This window comes from Oncorhynchus mykiss, chromosome 28, assembly GCF_013265735.2.
Source record: "Oncorhynchus mykiss isolate Arlee chromosome 28, USDA_OmykA_1.1, whole genome shotgun sequence".
NCBI classification, from domain to species: domain Eukaryota; kingdom Metazoa; phylum Chordata; class Actinopteri; order Salmoniformes; family Salmonidae; genus Oncorhynchus; species Oncorhynchus mykiss.
Window position 1 is genome coordinate 1,801,969 of NC_048592.1, and position 17,646 is coordinate 1,819,614.

General features: G+C 42.4%; 1 protein-coding gene across 1 annotated transcript in view; it reads left to right on the forward strand.

The window, feature by feature from the left end:
* Positions 1–1,825: 1,825 nt before the first annotated feature.
* LOC110508332 (junctional protein associated with coronary artery disease homolog) overlaps positions 1,826–17,646 on the forward strand; it is a 33,111-nt gene continuing 17,290 nt past the window's right edge. The window contains exons 1-2 of the mRNA XM_021588775.2: positions 1,826–1,922; positions 12,680–13,171. Of these exons, the coding sequence (XP_021444450.2) occupies positions 12,789–13,171 (383 nt within the window). The 5' untranslated portion in view covers positions 1,826–1,922; positions 12,680–12,788. The remainder of the gene's footprint in view (positions 1,923–12,679; positions 13,172–17,646) is intronic.

The following is a 17,646-nucleotide window of genomic DNA, read 5'->3' on the forward strand; positions in this document are numbered from 1 at the left end:
TAAGTCAACCCTCTGTTCTAAAATAGGCCCAACATGGCTTCAGTTAGGGTTAAACCACCCATGGACCGCCAGACATTGTGCCACGTGGCAGGAAACGGGTAAGGCTGAACGATTTCCCCTCTGTCATTTAATGATATGCTCCTATTACAGAGTCAAACACTGCTAGCTAGCAGTATAGACCTGAGTTCAAACACTATTGGAAATCATTTCAAATACTTTGAGCTGGATTGAGCTTGACTGGCACAATAGAATAGTTTCAAATCTGTAAACCCTACCTTATCTGGCACTCCAGGCAGGGCAAAGCAAAAAGTCAAAGTATTTGAAAGTGCTGGAAGAGATGATGCAGCACTCACTCAGAGCCTGGTGATTCCTGTGGCGGGAGATACGGCTGCTTGTCATCGCCTAACCCAAATGGCACTCTATTCTCTTTGTAGTGCACTACTTTTGACCAGGGACCGTAGGGTTTAAAGTGGTGCATGATATAGGGAATAGGGTGCCATTTCAAACACATCCATCATCATGGAGTAAATGAGTCCAAATATAAAAATGAAAGACTAATATGCACTCTCTACAGTAAAAACAGAGACTACTGGACCCTCTACAGTAAGAGAAGAGACTAACATATCCTCTACAGTACATTATATTCTTCTCCTCTGAGAACAGTACTGTACTACCACTGACAACATTCCTAAAAAGCATGTACTATCAGAGCACAGTTTTCCACAGACAGCACATCAGCATGTTCCCTCTGTGCTAATTTGTAACTGTATGGCAGTCAGAGAGCTGAAACATGCCCTTGGTGGTGCATGGCGGATGGTGATGACTCGCCAGTGAGTGTCCCCCCTCCCGTCCAATGCCAAGACAGCTTGGTTAATTAAATGCACTCTGTTCAGACCTTCCTTCCTGTGCCAACTGTGACATACTGCACTTAGAGGGAACCCGTGTGTGCCATGACAGCCTCACCACTCTCTGAAAGATTTGTTTATTACAGACCAACCAAGTGTTACTGTAAAGCCCAAGCTCTGAAGGCAAATAGAAACAAAGTGTGGATCCCAAATGGAATCCTATTCCTTATATAGTCCACTACTTTTGCCCAGGGCTCTCGTTAATAGTAGGTCAAAAGTAGTGCACTGTGTAGAGAATATGGTGGTATTGGTGATGCAAGCTAAGACAATGTAGGCCTACTGTAAATAGCAGGGGGGGGGGGGGGGGGGGGGGGGGGATGGAGGACTTCCAATCCAGTCATCAGACAAGAAAAGCTTTTATTTCCCCCACTTTTTTGGTGTGCGATTGGAAATAACATCAGAGAGCAAAAGGACACATTTCCAATGCTGATTGGAAGATGAAGTTGCACTGTATTGTTTTTCAGTGGCAGCATAGTTCATAAATGGCACTTCATTCTTTATACTGTATAGTACACTACTTTTGACCAGACCTGTTCAAAAGTAGTGTACTATATAGGGAATAGGTGTCATTTGGGAGAGTAAGAATGGGTGTCATTTGGGACGCACAATACATAGGCAACGTGCCCTAGCTGTGGCTAGTATGCTGTGTGCTCCCTGTCTGTATGTGTATGTGCATACCCATATATACCAATCATGTATACACAGTACTTGAATGTATTGAGAGCCATATATTTATGGAATAAATGGCTCTGTATGTATGGATACTCGTTTCAATATAAACACACAATGATATGGGAAACATTTATTGCTGCCTCTGGCAAGAAAAAAACCAAGTTATTACACAGTTTGGAAGAAACCATTTTGAAATCCCTTTTTAACGAACAACGAACGCACAGTGTAGCGGCTGGTTTAGCGCGTGAGAAGAACACACTCCACCCTGGCAACGCGTCCTCCCCTATCGTTATAGGCATGCTCAGCAGAAGGGGAACTGCAACCGCCGCGCCGAACATCTTCCAGGTAGGATGCGTATCTATGCCATTAAGCGTTTAGAACGATCTCGCAAATATGTATTCTTTACCATGCAGATATTGTTTGTTTTTTTCAGGGGAGGGGCTGTCTATTTTTGCTTCACGTACAAGGTAGCGCAGGGTGGCTGTTTGAGTCTTGGTAAACACACACACAGTCAGCCAAGACGCATCTGCAAAAGCCTTAAATTAACGGCGCTTTAAATTTGCACTCGGGAAAATGTTCACCCTTTGATTAATCAACATTTAACAACGGTTGATGGCGAGATCTGAATGTGTATTTTATGACATGATGGGTGTATTTCGGGGAGCATGTAAAATTGCAATGGGGTTATGATTTGGCTAACGACTGTTCGTCAATGCCCGACTGCTCACATTTTCAACTTACAGTGTGTGCAAGTATCGATTTTTTTTCTCCATCGGCGCTAGTACCCAAATAGCCTACCTGCAGTAACCTATAGCCTACAGTGTAAAGCAATGTGTTTTGTATGGAGTGCAAAGCTGACTTGAGAAATCATTCTTAACAGGTCAATTTTATGTATAGGCTGTATCAGTTAACACTGCATTATAGCAAGGTTCGATAGAGTAGGTCATACCATAGCCTACTGTATCTATCTAGTCTACATAGTAACAGGATCTGTTATTGATTGGCAGTGGTGGCATATAGTAAGTAGGCCTATCTGTTTCTAATGATAATGCCTGCATAGAGGCATGTGGAATCAAATATCTAGGAAAAGCTCCAAACATAAATACTGGGTTTCAACTTAGATGGCAAAGTTCATAAACCTGCCTAAGCCATACAACAACAGTGTGCCTTTAGGTCTCCAATAAAATGGCATGGTAGATATCCATCATAAGGTAAGAGTTAGGATGCATGGTGTTGCAAAGCTTGCGTCCCAATGGCATCCTATTACCCAGATTGTGCACTACTTTTGACCAGCGCCCATGCCATTTTGGGATGCATCCCTGGCAACAGTGGGGCCTCACTCAACAGTGCCAGGAGATCGGAGGTGAGCTGAGGGAAGGGGAGGGGAGGAAGAGGTGTGTGCCAGGTCAACAGCAGACAGTAACTCTGGAAACCTCAGCATTGCCATTTTACGCTGCATGCATTGAATCAGTCAGTCTTTACCGTATGTCATTGCCTTTTCTGCTGGAGTTTGCATGGCGTTCTTCTTCCAGTAGTGACCTTGCTCAATGAGGCATTGTTTAGTGCGCTATTTTAGTGCACTATTTTTCACCAGAGCCATAGGGCCTGGTTAAAAGTAGTGCACTATATAAGGAATATGGTGCCATCAGGGACGCAGTTACTGAATGGTTTCAATATAGCCACATCTCTCCTTCAGCTCCTCAAAAGTAGTTTCTCTCTGTAGGCTACACTTTGTTTGGTCTGCTGGTTTGTTTGACCATGGCAGCAGAGAGAGAGAGAGAGAGAGAGTAATTGAGCATCTACTTTCCATTGTGTCAATTTAGACTTGCCATATTTACTCTTCTACATTGTGCCTGGTGTGTGTGCTGGTTTCCAAAACCCTTGAGATATTATGTGTGTTATTGTAGAGAAGCAGGCAGGCAGCAGGTGCTTCAGCTGTTTTGACACCACACACAAGGGGCCTGGAGTCATCAAAGGGCACGTAGGCTATTTTAGATGTCAGAGATGATTTGAAGATGTTATTTACTCAAAGTTCTACCTCAAGTGCCACCTTTGGGTGCTTACTAGAGACTCATTAAGTGAGTCCCAAATGGCACCCTATTTCCTGTATTGTGCACTACTTTTGACCAGAGCCCTATGTGCACTATATGCAGTGGTCACAGCAGGGGTCACCAACCTTTTCTGAGTCAAGTTCACTTTCGCAGTCAAAAAGCAAGCCGAGCTCTACGCTCAGATAAAAAAACAACATGAAAAATGTAAGCCTATGCAACATTAATAAAAACAGTCTGTAGGAATGAAATTTGTACAGTAGGGCTAACACATTAGCACAGTATATTGGCTATATTCTCAGACCATATTATATTTCAAAACTATAGCTTTGATAACCAAAAATATCACTTGTTGTATCACTTGTGAGGCATAGCTGAACATAAGTTGAAATAATTAGCTTCTTTATTTTATCTTACTGGACTAGTGGTACGGTAGCTGCCATCTGTTGGTCAGTCTCGGCGGAGGGAGGGAGAGAGCAGCAGAGGGTCTGCCTCTCATGGTCCCTGCTCTCTCTTTTCCTCCGGTGAGACTGACCAGAGGGGATACCGTCCTCCCACTGATGGCGAAACTCGAGTCGCACTTCATTATTTCTGCCTCATGCACGAATTCATGTTGTTCATATAACCAGAGAACGTGAAATATTCCTTGATATTAAAATAAACATGAGGAAGTGCTCATAATAAAAACGCAGGGCAATCGATACACTTCTGATCCAGTGCAGCGCGGGAGTCTGGAAGAAGTGCGTTTTATAAAAACAGTGTTGACAGTCAGTGCTGCATGAACTTGAACATATAGCTCTTTGCTGTATTCTTTGACCGTTTCTCTCTGGTCATGGTTTTAAACGTTTGAACTAGCCAGAGCTCTCCTGGTCTGCCAGGTAGGCGGAGCTTGTCCCTTCAGACAAATTAAATGGTTCAAAATGCGAACACTGCCTACCCGTTGCGCAGGGTTTCTGAATCAAGTGTACCTTCCGGCAAAAGAGCAAGCCTATATCGTTGGCTTGTCTGCATAAATGTTTGGTGACTGACTAGGAATGCCTAGTTGATTGAACAGTCGATCGCAAACGACCGGTTGGTGACCACTGCCTTGCAGAAAAAATACATGGTTTCACTTGTGGAAAATGTGCAAAACAGGTGTTTTTGGAACACTTCACGTTTTCACTTGTAGTTTCACGTTATCACATGTTGCTTTACATGTTACATTAACTTCACATAAGATCCCATGTGATCGCATGAATGCATGTGTTTTTTCTGTAAAGGTTAGGGAATAAGGTGCCATTTAGGACATATACAATGTTTTTAAATTATGAATGTGCCAAGGTCAATTCGAGGTCATGGGAATTTGCTGGACTATAGGTAGACAAACTAAAAAAACGTAATGTAAATAGTACATGGCAAGTGAGAAATGATGTGGATGTACATACAGTACAGTGATATGACCCTTGTCCATTAGTGGTCCCTCTGGTTCAAGATGGAGATAAAGTGGAAGAGTGCTTCCCAAATGGCATCCTATTCCCTTTATAGTGCAGTACTTTTGACCAGGGCCTATAGGGATCTTGTCAAAAGTAGTATACTATATGGGGAATAAGGTGCCATTTGGGATGTATGCACAGATGTATTCCTGCATAATAAATAATTGTAATAACTTGTATCAGGAAAAAGCAGATATGAATCAGCCCCGCTAACCACAGTTTGAAGGTTAAATGTTTCTCCATTCTATCACTATATTATTAAACACTAAACACACACCTTGGCTACCTTTCCCCCCACAAACTATACCACCTAATTAGTCTTGTTTATAATGGGCAACTAGACTTTATTTGTGTCCCAAATGGCACCCTTTTCCTTATATAGTGTACTACTTTTGACCAGGGGAAGGACCCATAGGTCTCTGGTCAAAGTAGTGTAGTATGTAGGGAATAGGGTGCCATTTGGGATGTAAGCTTTGAGTTGTTTTGATGTCCTACCAAAAGTGCTCCATATGGACATCTGTTGCTGACTTCTCTACTGCTTTGGATTTGAAATTGTGTGCATTTGTTTATGGCCTAAGCCATCTGTTTAGAACAAGCAGTTTAAACGAGCAATCTGGAATTGCTACATTGATACATTTCTCCAGCGCCATTCCTTATCTTTTAACCAAAATAGTGGCAGGGTGTACACTTTGTTTTTGTTTGAATCCCTGATTGCAACTCAGTGTTGATCTTGTTAGAACAGTGTTTCTCAATCCATTCCTGTGGGACCCACAGGGTGTGCACATTTCTGTTCCAGCCCTGCACTAACACACCTGATTGGGGTAATCACCAAACCCTTATTAGTTGAATCAGGCGTCTTAGTTAGTAAATGTGCTACCCTTGGGAGGGATTGTATTGAGGAACACAGAATAAGGTTCCTGTTACCTGTTGCCATGTAGGATTGGTTCAAATATCCTTCCATGTTGCTGTCATTGAAAAATGCTGTGTAGTCCTGTTAAAGGGATAGTTCAACTTAATTATCCAAATTTTGGTCACCCAAACAAAAAAATAACAGTTTTCCTGTAAGCAGTCTATGGACAAGGTATTTGTATTAATTTTTTTATTTTTATTTCACCTTTATTTAACCAGGTAGGCTAGTTGAGAACAAGTTCTCATTTACAACTGCGACCTGGCCAAGATAAAGCATAGCAGTGTGAACAGACAACACAGAGTTACACATGGAGTAAACAATTAACAAGTCAATAACACAGTAGAGAAAAAAAAGAGAGTCTATATACATTGTGTGCAAAAGGCATGAGGAGGTAGGTGAATAATTACAATTTTGCAGATTAACACTGGAGTGATAAATGATCAGATGGTCATGTACAGGTAGAGATATTGGTGTGCAAAAGAGCAGAAAAGTAAATAAATAAAAACAGTATGGGGATGAGGTAGGTAAAAATGGGTGGGCTATTTACCGATAGACTATGTACAGCTGCAGCGATCGGTTAGCTGCTCAGATAGCAGATGTTTGAAGTTGGTGAGGGAGATAAAAGTCTCTAACTTCAGCGATTTTTACAATTCGTTCCAGTCACAGGCAGCAGAGAACTGGAACGAAAGGCGGCCAAATGAGGTGTTGGCTTTAGGGATGATCAGTGAGATACACCTGCTGGAGCGCGTGCTACGGGTGGGTGTTGCCATCGTGACCAGTGAACTGAGATATGGCGGAGCTTTACCTAGCATGGACTTGTAGATGACCTGGAGCCAGTGGGTCTGGCGACGAATATGTAGCGAGGGCCAGCCGACTAGAGCATACAGGTCGCAGTGGTGGGTGGTATTAAGGTGCTTTAGTAACAAAACGGATGGCACTGTGATAAACTGCATCCAGTTTGCTGAGTAGAGTATTGGAAGCTATTTTGTAGATGACATCGCCGAAGTCGAGGATCATTAGGATATTCAGTTTTGGCGGCGTGAGTGAAGGAGGCTTTGTTGCGGAATAGAAAGCCAACTCTAGATTTGGAGAAAGCCGACTCTACAATCTCGGCCTGCCTGCCTTAATCGACATCCACGTCATCGACGCCAGGGAACAGTGTTTTAACTGCCTTGCTCGGGGGCAGAACAACATATTTTTACCTTGTCAACTTGGGGATTTGATACAGCAACCTTTCGGTTACTGGCCCAACACTCCTACCCACCAGGCAACCATTTTGTAATTTGGGTGAACTACCCATTTAAGTTGCACTTATACATGTGTAGCAATAATGTAATTACACCAGTAACAACATTTAGCGTCAATGTTGTCAGTAGTAATCACAGCGCAACTTTTTTAATCTTCTGGGTACCTAGAAACTATTCTGTCAGCCTGGAGAGTCAGTGGCAAGGAGTTTACCTAGAATACGTCCCAAAGTGCACCCTATACTTTATTTAGTGCACTACTTTCGAACCAGAGCCCTATGGGATAGATTCAAAGTGGATTGTAATTATTGGTCTGTCCAAGCACTCATATTGCTTTTGACTTGAAATTTGTCCCTTGAATACTGGCTTTTTAATGAAAACTGAATGGCAAGCCACCATTTACGTCTAAACCTGATCACAGCATTTTTGCTTTATAAGCCATGCCACTGACATCTCCAGGCTGGCTGAGTCCGCGACATGCACTAATTACTTCATCAGACAAACTAGGTTGTTTATAGGGACGTCAAACATTCAACCTGCTGCACAGACCCTATGGATGCTCTAGTCTAGAGCGCCTAGTTAAATTGTGATCATGAGCAGTTTTTTTTTTTATGTCTAAATGGGTAAACTAGTTAGAAAATATGTGATTATTTAAAAAAGCTGTGAGTTTGCTTAATTTGCTATCATCCCAAATTAAGATGTTGAATTATTTTGCCATATGTAATTAATGTATATTACAGTACTTTCCATGATGTGGACAGTATGTGTTACTACATTACACAAGCTGACGTTTTGACCACATCCAATTGGGGCACATCCTTTTTTTTACCTCAGATTGGGGATGTTAGTATAAAAGTTTATAGTCAACACGAGGACACAAGATCGATTGCTTAAAGCAGATCAATACCTGATTTAAGCAATTGGTTTTGTACTATTGATTTTGTCATCGCGCTGGGGGTCACAGGACTAGAGAGCAGGTATCATTTTCGATGAGTGATTTATTGCCACAACAGAAAACAGGCGTTTGGGTGCATGTACAGTTTCTAAGGTGCTCGTTTAAAAAAATACAAATAATATGATTACTATTGTTTGCACATGTATGTTTCTGTTTCTGCATATTGGTTATTGATTAGGACACTTTAAAACTGTGTCTTGACATCGGACTATTTATTAATAGGTTTTGTCAACAGGAAGCGGCGACAGTATCATTTGAAACTTATGTTTCAGAAATATACATTTAACTTTCAACATATATTTCCAACAGTATTGTACCTAATGAGGTAAAAACTGCTGAATCAGTCCAGAAACGTGTCGTGATTGATTTATTTTGATGATATACCAATAATCACCAAAACGGGTTTTCCCTCCCTACTGTTTATAGACACACACACACACACACACACACACACATACTACTTTTTTTGTAAAAATAAAATATGGTTAGGCACGACCTGCCTAATTCTCACTTGAAACATCGTTTTTGGGGCCTCCCGAGTGGCGCAGCGTTCTAAGGCACTGCATCGCAGTGCTAGAGGCGTCACTACAGACCCGGGTTTGATCCCGGGCTGTATCACAACTGGCCGTGATCGGGAGTCCCCTAGGGGCGGTGCACAATTTTCCCAGCGTCGTCCGGGTTAGAGGAGGGTTTGGCCTGGGGGGCTTTACTTGGCTCATTGCTCTCTAGCGACTCCTTGTGGCAGGACAGGCGCCAACAGGCTGACCTCAGTCATCTGGTGACTCGAGCCTGTTGGGGAGATGCAGCGATGAGACAAGTTCGAGAAAAAGGGGGTAAAATATCAAAAAATAAAATAAATTGTTTGTGTTTACTAGACTATATTACACATTCTGTTAAAATCAGACTCCAAAGTGATCTGTTCTTGCAATTTGTATGCTATGACATTTCATATTTAGATATGATAATATTTCATTAAGTAGTTTGGATGTAGTGAACTACTTTTTCAAAGTTACTTTAGTTAATGAAACTATATTTTTCTTAAGGGGAGCTTTAGTGTAGCTTAACTTCTAATTGGTAACTATATTTTCCTTAAGGGGAGCTTTAGTGTAGCTTAACTTCTAATTGGTAACTATATTTTTCTTAAGGGGAGCTTTAGTGTAGCCTAACTTCTAATTGGTAACTATATTTTTCTTAAGGGGAGCTTTAGTGTAGCTTAACTTCTAATTGGTAACTATATTTTTCTTAAGGGGAGCTTTAGTGTAGCCTAACTTCTAATTGGTAACTATATTTTTCTTAAGGGGAGCTTTAGTGTAGCCTAACTTCTAATTGGTAACTATATTTTTCTTAAGGGGAGATTTAGTGTAGCCTAACTTCTAATTGGTAACTATATTTTCAGAATAGCTTCTCCAACACTGCTCCCATTGCACGTCACTCAGCCAGGACAAACACAATGTTTTGGGTTGTAATTCAAACGTTTTCTTACTGTACAATACCACTTTTCAGTTTATACGTTACTTTCATGTCAAACATTGAGGCATTTATTTTATCTGGCAAGACAATTTAATATTATTAAAATGACTGGGACTACAATTGTTGTCAGAAAGAAGAGCAACAAGTATTCAAATCATAAAATATATCTTTAAACTTTGTTTTTGAATGGCATCTGTTTATAGCAACCCCTGCTGTGCTAATCTGGAAACAGATTGATTTGGGCTGAGTCAGTCGGAGACAGAGAAAAAAATACACAGCCATTCAATAAATACTGAAAGGAATGTGTTACAGGTTTGCGTCTCAAATGGCGCCCTATTCCATGTTTAGTGCACTACTTTTGATGAGAACCCATAGTCTCTGGTTAAAGTAGTGCAGTATGTAGAGAATAGGGTTCCATTTGGGAAACAACACACTGGAAACATACTAAACTACTATTCATTCCAGTGCTCAATCTATTATAGGAAATACATTTTCACATAATATACTAATTATATTTTTTAGAAGAGACTTCAAGAAAATGACTTCTAGGTTCAAGAAATGACTGACCTCCGGTAGTTTGATCGCTAGAGGTAGTGCCTGGTGTAACTTGGCCGTAACAGGAACAGGAACAAAATACAAATAGTCTACTGTCCGCCCTCCAGTGACCTAATCAGACATAACAAGCTCTGAAACTGTGTGTGTCCCAAATGGCACCCTATACCATAACCAAATTGCACCCTATTCTCTAAGTAGTGGGCGGCAGGTAGCCTAGCGGTTAGAGTGTTGGGCCAGTAACCGAAAGGTTGGACCGTTTGGGACAGTGTTGACAGAATGTTTCCTGTCTCTCTCCCCTGTTTGTTCTCCCCTACATATACAGTGCATACAGAAAGTATTCAGACCTCTTCACTTTTTCCACATTTTCTTAGGTTACAACCTTATTCTAAAATTGATTGAATTAATGTTTTTCTTCATCAATCTACACACAATACCCCATAATGACAAAGAAAAAACAGGATTTTAGAAAAGTTTGCAAATATATTAAAAATTGATATACCTTACAGTATTCAGACCCTTTGCTATGAGACTCGTAATTGAGCTCAGGTGTATCCTGTTTCCTTTGATCATTCTTGAGATGTTTCTTCAACTTGATTGGAGTCCACCTGGGGTAAATTTGACTGATTGGACATGATTTGGAAAGAGACACACCTGTCTATATAAGGTTCCACAGTTCACAGTGCATGTCAGAGCAAAAACCAAGTCATGAAGTCGAAGGATTTGTCCGTAGAGCTCCGAGATAGGATTGTGTCAAGACACAGATCTGGGTACTAAAACATTTCTGCAGCGTTGAAGGTCCCCAAGAACTCAGTGGCCTCCATCATTCTTAAATGGAAGAAGCTGAGCATGCGGGCGAGAACGGCCTTGGTCAGGGAGGTGACCAAGAACCCGATGGTCACTATGACAGAGCTCCAGAGCCTCTCTGTGGAGATGGGAGAACCTTCCAGAAGGACAACCACCTCTGTAGCACTCCACCAATCAGGCCTTTATGGTAGAGTGGTCAGATGGAAGCCACTCCTCAGTAAAAGGCACATGACAGCCCACTTGGAGTTTGCCAAAAGGCACCTAAAGGACTCTGACCATGAGAAACAAGATTCTCTGGTCTGATGAAACCAAGATTGAATTCTTTGACCTGAATGCCAAGCATCATGTCTGGAGGAAACCAGGCACTGCTCATCACCTGGCCAATGCCATCCCTATGGTGAGGCCTGGTGGTGGCAGCATCATGCTGTGGGGATGTTCTTCAGCTGCAGGGACTGGGAGACTAGTCAGGATCGAGGGAAAGATGAACGGAGCAAAGTACAGCGAGATCCTTGATGAAAACCTGCTCCAGAGCGCTCAGGACCTCAAACTGGGGGCGAAGGTTCACCTTCCAACAGGACAATGATCCTAAGCACACAGCCAAGAAAACACAGGAGTGGCGCAGTGGTCTAAGGCACTGCATCTCAGTGCAAGAGGCATCCCTGGTTTGAATCCAGGCTGTATCATATCCGGCCGTGATTGGGAGTCCCATAGTGCGGCGCACAATGGGCCCAGCGTCGTCCGGGTTTGGCCGGGGTAGGCCGTTATTGTAAATAAGAATTTGTTCTTAACTGACTTGCCTAGTCAAATAAAAAAAGAACAGTTTGGGAGAAGTCTCTGAATGTCCTTGAGTGGTCCAGACAGAGCCCGGACTTGAACCCGATCAAACATCACTGGAGAAACCTGCATATAGCTGTGCAGCAACGCTCCCTATCCAACCCAACAGAGCTTGAGAGGATCTGCATAGAGGAATGGGAAAAACTCCCCAAATACAGGTGTGCCAAGCTTGAGGTGTCATACTCAAGAAGACTCAAGGCTGTAATCGCTGCCAAAGGTGTTTCAACAAAGTACTGAGTAAAGGGTCTGAATACTTATGTAAATCTGATATTTCACTTCTTTATTCTTAATACATTTGCAAAATTTCTAAAAAACAGTTTTTGCTTTGTCATTATGGGGTATTGTGTGTACATTGATGAGGGGGAAAAACAAATGTATCCATTGCAGAATAAGGGGGTGGGGGTGGGGGGGGGGGGGGGGGGGAGGAGGACCTAGATGGGGAAACCCTGCTCTATAGAATTAATAATGTTTCAAGTACAAAATGACAGGTATTTAAATATGTTTTTGTTGTAGTGGGGACAGTAACATTATTACTTTCAAAGATTTTTTTTTATATATTTACATTTTTATGTTTAGCTCGCAATAATATTATTTAAAAGTATGCATTAAGGTGTCTGTAATAGAATAGACATGGCAAAAAAGAATGTAGACATTAATAAATACCTTTCTATAGCTTTACAATGGTGGGGGAGTGTTTTGAAGCGCGGTGGCTTCAAAACAGCGCCCCCTGTCAGACATCTAGTGTAACTATAAATCATTGGTAGTTATGCTATTGAAGCTAGCTAATTGTTACCTCTCTTCTCCCCATAGGGATGGCTTCTGCTGAGCCGTTGTGCTCCAGTTTCTACCACCAGCACTGCGCTTAAGGAACAAAATAAACACCTTCGCCCTCCTGCTGCCAAGACAGACACACACCACCATGTACAGCGTGGAGGACCTCCTCATTTCTCACGGATACAAACTTCCCAAGACAAGCATCCCCTGCCCCTCTTCAACTTCATCCGCCACCGCGCCTTACGAGAAGCAGCGCCACGCCGCCGCCGATTGCCACCGTGAAATCCCAGCAGCAGAGAACCAGAGATCTGGTCGTGGTGGATCACTGAACGGGAATGAACAGGCGGGAGACAGAGGGGCCTGCGTCTTCAGCAGCAGCAGGCAGGCACTACTGGCGAAGGGCTACCCCGGCAGCTGCGACAATGAGAGCGGCGGGGAAAGGAACCAAAGGAGAAAAGAAGCTGTCAGCGGTAACCTAGGTGACAGCCTCGCACAGCCCCTGGGCGATTCTCTCGCCACGGATAGCGGGTGAGTTTTTTTTCTCTTTCTCTCTCTTTTGAGATCCCCACCATACCTTCCCTCCTTTTTTTTTGTTTTGCCGGGCCCTTCGGCATTGCATGCAAATCCAAGCCAATCAGTCTACACTGCGCAGGAGGATGTGTTTTCTTTCTTTCCGTTTCCTTCCAGAGCTGCAGAACGAACACTGAGACTGCTGCACCACTTCCTTGTCTTTCCAGATGCTGCGGTACAATGAAGTTTGTGCTCCAAATGCCACACTGTTCCCTATATAGTACACTACTTATAGGGATTAGGGTTCCATTTGGTCAAAAGACGTGCACTGTATAAGACAGTAGTCACCAACCTTTTCTGAGTCAAGATCACTTTCCCAGTCAAAAAGCAAGACGAGATCTACCACTCAGATAAAAAAAAAATCAACATGACTTCAAAAATGTAACATTTAACCTATTAAAAACTATTCTGTAGGATTGAGGTTTGTGCAGTAGGTCTAAAACATTATCATAGCATATAGGCAAATGCCTGTCCAGCCAATATTGTTATTCTCAGGCCATATTTCAAAACTCGAGCTTTGATAACAAAATAGATCAGTTGGTGTAGCACTTGCGAGGCACTGTGGAGCATAAATTGAAATAATTTGCTTGTTTATTTCACTGGACTGATGGTACCTGCATCTGATGGTCATGGTGCTTTCAAGACAACTGGGAACTTGAAAAAAAGAGAGAGGTCAAATCATGACGTCAGTGATCATCAGGTTGGAAAGTTGGCAGTCTAGAAAGATGCCAGAGTTTCCTACTTGGATTTCCGAGTTCAAAAAGACGTTCTCAGTCGGATCCCCCTCCCCCCCCCCCCCGAGTTCTCAGTTGTCTTGAATGCACTGAAGTTGGAGATTTCCATTTGTTTTGAACACAGCATTAGTCTCAGCGGAGGGAGGGGGAGAGCAGCAGAGGGTCTGCCTCTCACAGTACCTGCTCTCTCCTTCCTTTTCTCTGGCGAGACTGACCAGAGAGAGAGGGGAAATCATCTTCCACTTGATGGCAAAACCCCAGTCGCACCGCATCTACCTCATGCACAAATTCATATTGTTCCTATGACCAGAGAAATAAAGACACTATCGATACACTTGGCTACTCATTCAACTGGAAGTAGGGAGCAGCACGTTTTATGTTTTGTAATAGTGCCATATAAAAACGTAGACATGAACTCACTCATAAAAAACGCAGTTCTTTGGAGTGTTCTTTGACAGTCTCTCTCTGGTTATGGTTTTAAAAGTGATGAAATCTCACGTAGGCTAGTATAAACTTTGCCGTGGCCGGTGTCGTGGATGCTGTAGGCGTGATGATTTGAGCGCAGTAGGGGCACTCGATTTAGCTACAGCTCTTCCAGGCTGCCGGGTAGGTGGAGTTTGTCTTTTCAGACAATTGAAATTGTTCAAAATGGGAACACTTTGCCCACCCGGTGCGCAGGGCTTCTGAATAAAGCTAACAGGGCAAAACACAAATAAACATTTCAAAAAGGGGTGCAAGCGTTTGTCATTAGCTTTTCTATAGAAATGTTTGGATGATCGACTAAGAATGGCTAGACCGGTTGGTGACCACTGATATAGGGAGTAAGGTGCCATTTGTAATGACACCATGATGGATGATACTGTATACAGGGTTATCCTCCAATTGATTTAGTATTTGTTAATAGACTCTTCAGTCTTTAGTACCTACAGTATGGTTGTTCAGATAGGCTACTATAGATATACAGTGCCTTGCGAAAGTATTCGGCCCCCTTGAACTTTGCGACCTTTTGCCACATTTCAGGCTTCAAACATAAAGATATAAAACTGTATTTTTTTGTGAAGAATCAACAACAAGTGGGACACAATCATGAAGTGGAACGACATTTATTGGATATTTCAAACTTTTTTAACAAATCAAAAACTGAAAAATTGGGCATGCAAAATTATTCAGCCCCTTTACTTTCAGTGCAGCCAACTCTCCCCAGAAGTTCAGTGAGGATCTCTGAATGATCCAATGTTGACCTAAATGACTAATGAGGATAAATACAATCCACCTGTGTGTAATCAAGTCTCCGTATAAATGCACCTGCACTGTGATAGTCTCAGAGGTCCGTTAAAAGCGCAGAGAGCATCATGAAGAACAAGGAACACACCAGGCAGGTCCAAGATACTGTTGTGAAGAAGTTTAAAGCTGGATTTGGATACAAAAAGATTTCCCAAGCTTTAAACATCCCAAGGAGCACTGTGCAAGCGATAAAATTGAAATGGAAGGAGTATCAGACCACTGCAAATCTACCAAGACCTGGCCGTCCCTCTAAACTTTCAGCTCATACAAGGAGAAGACTGATCAGAGATGCAGCCAAGAGGCCCATTATCACTCTGGATGAACTGCAGAGATCTACAGCTGAGGTGGGAGACTCTGTCCATAGGACAACAATCAGTCGTATATTGCACAAATCTGGCCTTTATGGAAGAGTGGCAAGAAGAAAGCCATTTCTTAAAGATATCCATAAAAAGTGTCGTTTAAAGTTTGCCACAAGCCACCTGGGAGACACACCAAACATGTGGAAGAAGGTGCTCTGGTCAGATGAAACCAAAATTGAACTTTTTGGCAACAATACAAAACGTTATGTTTGGCGTAAAAACAACACAGCTGAACACACCATCCCCACTGTCAAACATGGTGGTGGCAGCATCAGGGTTTGGGCCTGCTTTTCTTCAGCAGGGACAGGGAAGATGGTTAAAATTGATGGGAAGATGGATGGAGCCAAATACAGGACCATTCTGGAAGAAAACCTGATGGAGTCTGCAAAAGACCTGAGACTGGGACGGAGATTTGTCTTCCAACAAGACAATGATCCAAAACATAAAGCAAAATCTACAATGGAATGGTTCAAAAATAAACATATCCAGGTGTTAGAATGGCCAAGTCAAAGTCCAGACCTGAATCCAATCGAGAATCTGTGGAAAGAACTGAAAACTGCTGTTCACAAATGCTCTCCATCCAACCTCACTGAGCTCGAGCTGTTTTGCAAGGAGGAATGGGAAAAAAAGTCAGTCTCTCGATGTGCAAAACTGATAGAGACATACCCCAAGCGACTTACAGCTGTAATCGCAGCAAAAGGTGGCGCTACAAAGTATTAACTTAAGGGGGCTGAATAATTTTGCACGCCCAATTTTTCAGTTTTTGATTTGTTAAAAAAGTTTGAAATATCCAATAAATGTCGTTCCACTTCATGATTGTGTCCCACTTGTTGTTGATTCTTCACAAAAAAATACAGTTTTATATCTTTATGTTTGAAGCCTGAAATGTGGCAAAAGGTCGCAAAGTTCAAGGGGGCCGAATACTTTCGCAAGGCACTGTATATGTAGCCTCATAGTTACATGAAACTGCATAAAGCTCACAATAGATTATATTATAGCCCTCCCTGAATTTCACTTCGTTACTACTCTAGGTTACTGATATTTAGTCTGCGTCCCATGTGGCACACTAAATTAGGCTGCGTCCCAAGTGGCACACTATTCCCTATATAGTGCCCTAGCTGGCATCCCAAGTGGCACACTATTCCCTATATAGTGCCCTAGGGCTCGTAGTGAGCTGTATAGGGAGCCATTAGGGACACTACTCTGACTGCTGTCCATTGGACTGGGTGCATGCCTTAATGTGTAGATAATCAGGTGCATCACACAGCCTGAAGGCCACTCTTTTTGCATTAGATTTTTTTAGGATCATTATTACACAATTACATTAAATCCAATTTCTGGTCCTCCGAAAGGGGCGGTGAAAAAGTAGGAAGTAGCCCATATATTGTGTCAAGTTTTTCTGAGTACTCGGTTCAGAATATATCCCAGAACTTGGTTTGGAAATAAATTAGTTTATTTTTAGATTAATTTACATTTTACAAGCCCCACTGTAGCCAAGTCTCCTGCCAGTAGCCAAGTCTCCTGAATTGGATTGAATGGATAAGAAATAGGAATATGAGGTGGTCTGTCACTCTGCATATGGTCACATCACGTGATGGGGAACTGGCATTTATAAACAAGTCAATCATTTCTTGCTCAGACTTGAAGCGCGCTTAGCAGTGGTAGCAGGGGCAGACAGGCAGTGCCTTTTCCCTACATAGTGCACTACTTTTAACCAGAGAGCCTTATGAACCTTGGTGAAAAGTAGTGCACTATATAGGGAATAGGATGCCATTTGGGACGATTCCCAGCTTTCTGAATTAAGGTCAGCGTGTGTTTTAATATGCAGATCATATTGCAGCAGCCGTACATTTTAATGGTATCTTCAAGGGAGTTGAGAGCCTCTGACTCAAACACTTCCATCAGATATGTGTGCTGTCTGGCTCTCCCCTCTTGGGTTGGAGATGGACAGTTGTAGATTCCTACGGCAATGTCCAAAATGACACCCTATTCCCTATATAGTGCACTACTTAGGACCAGAGTCATATAGGCGAATCGGGGGTCATGTGGGATGCAG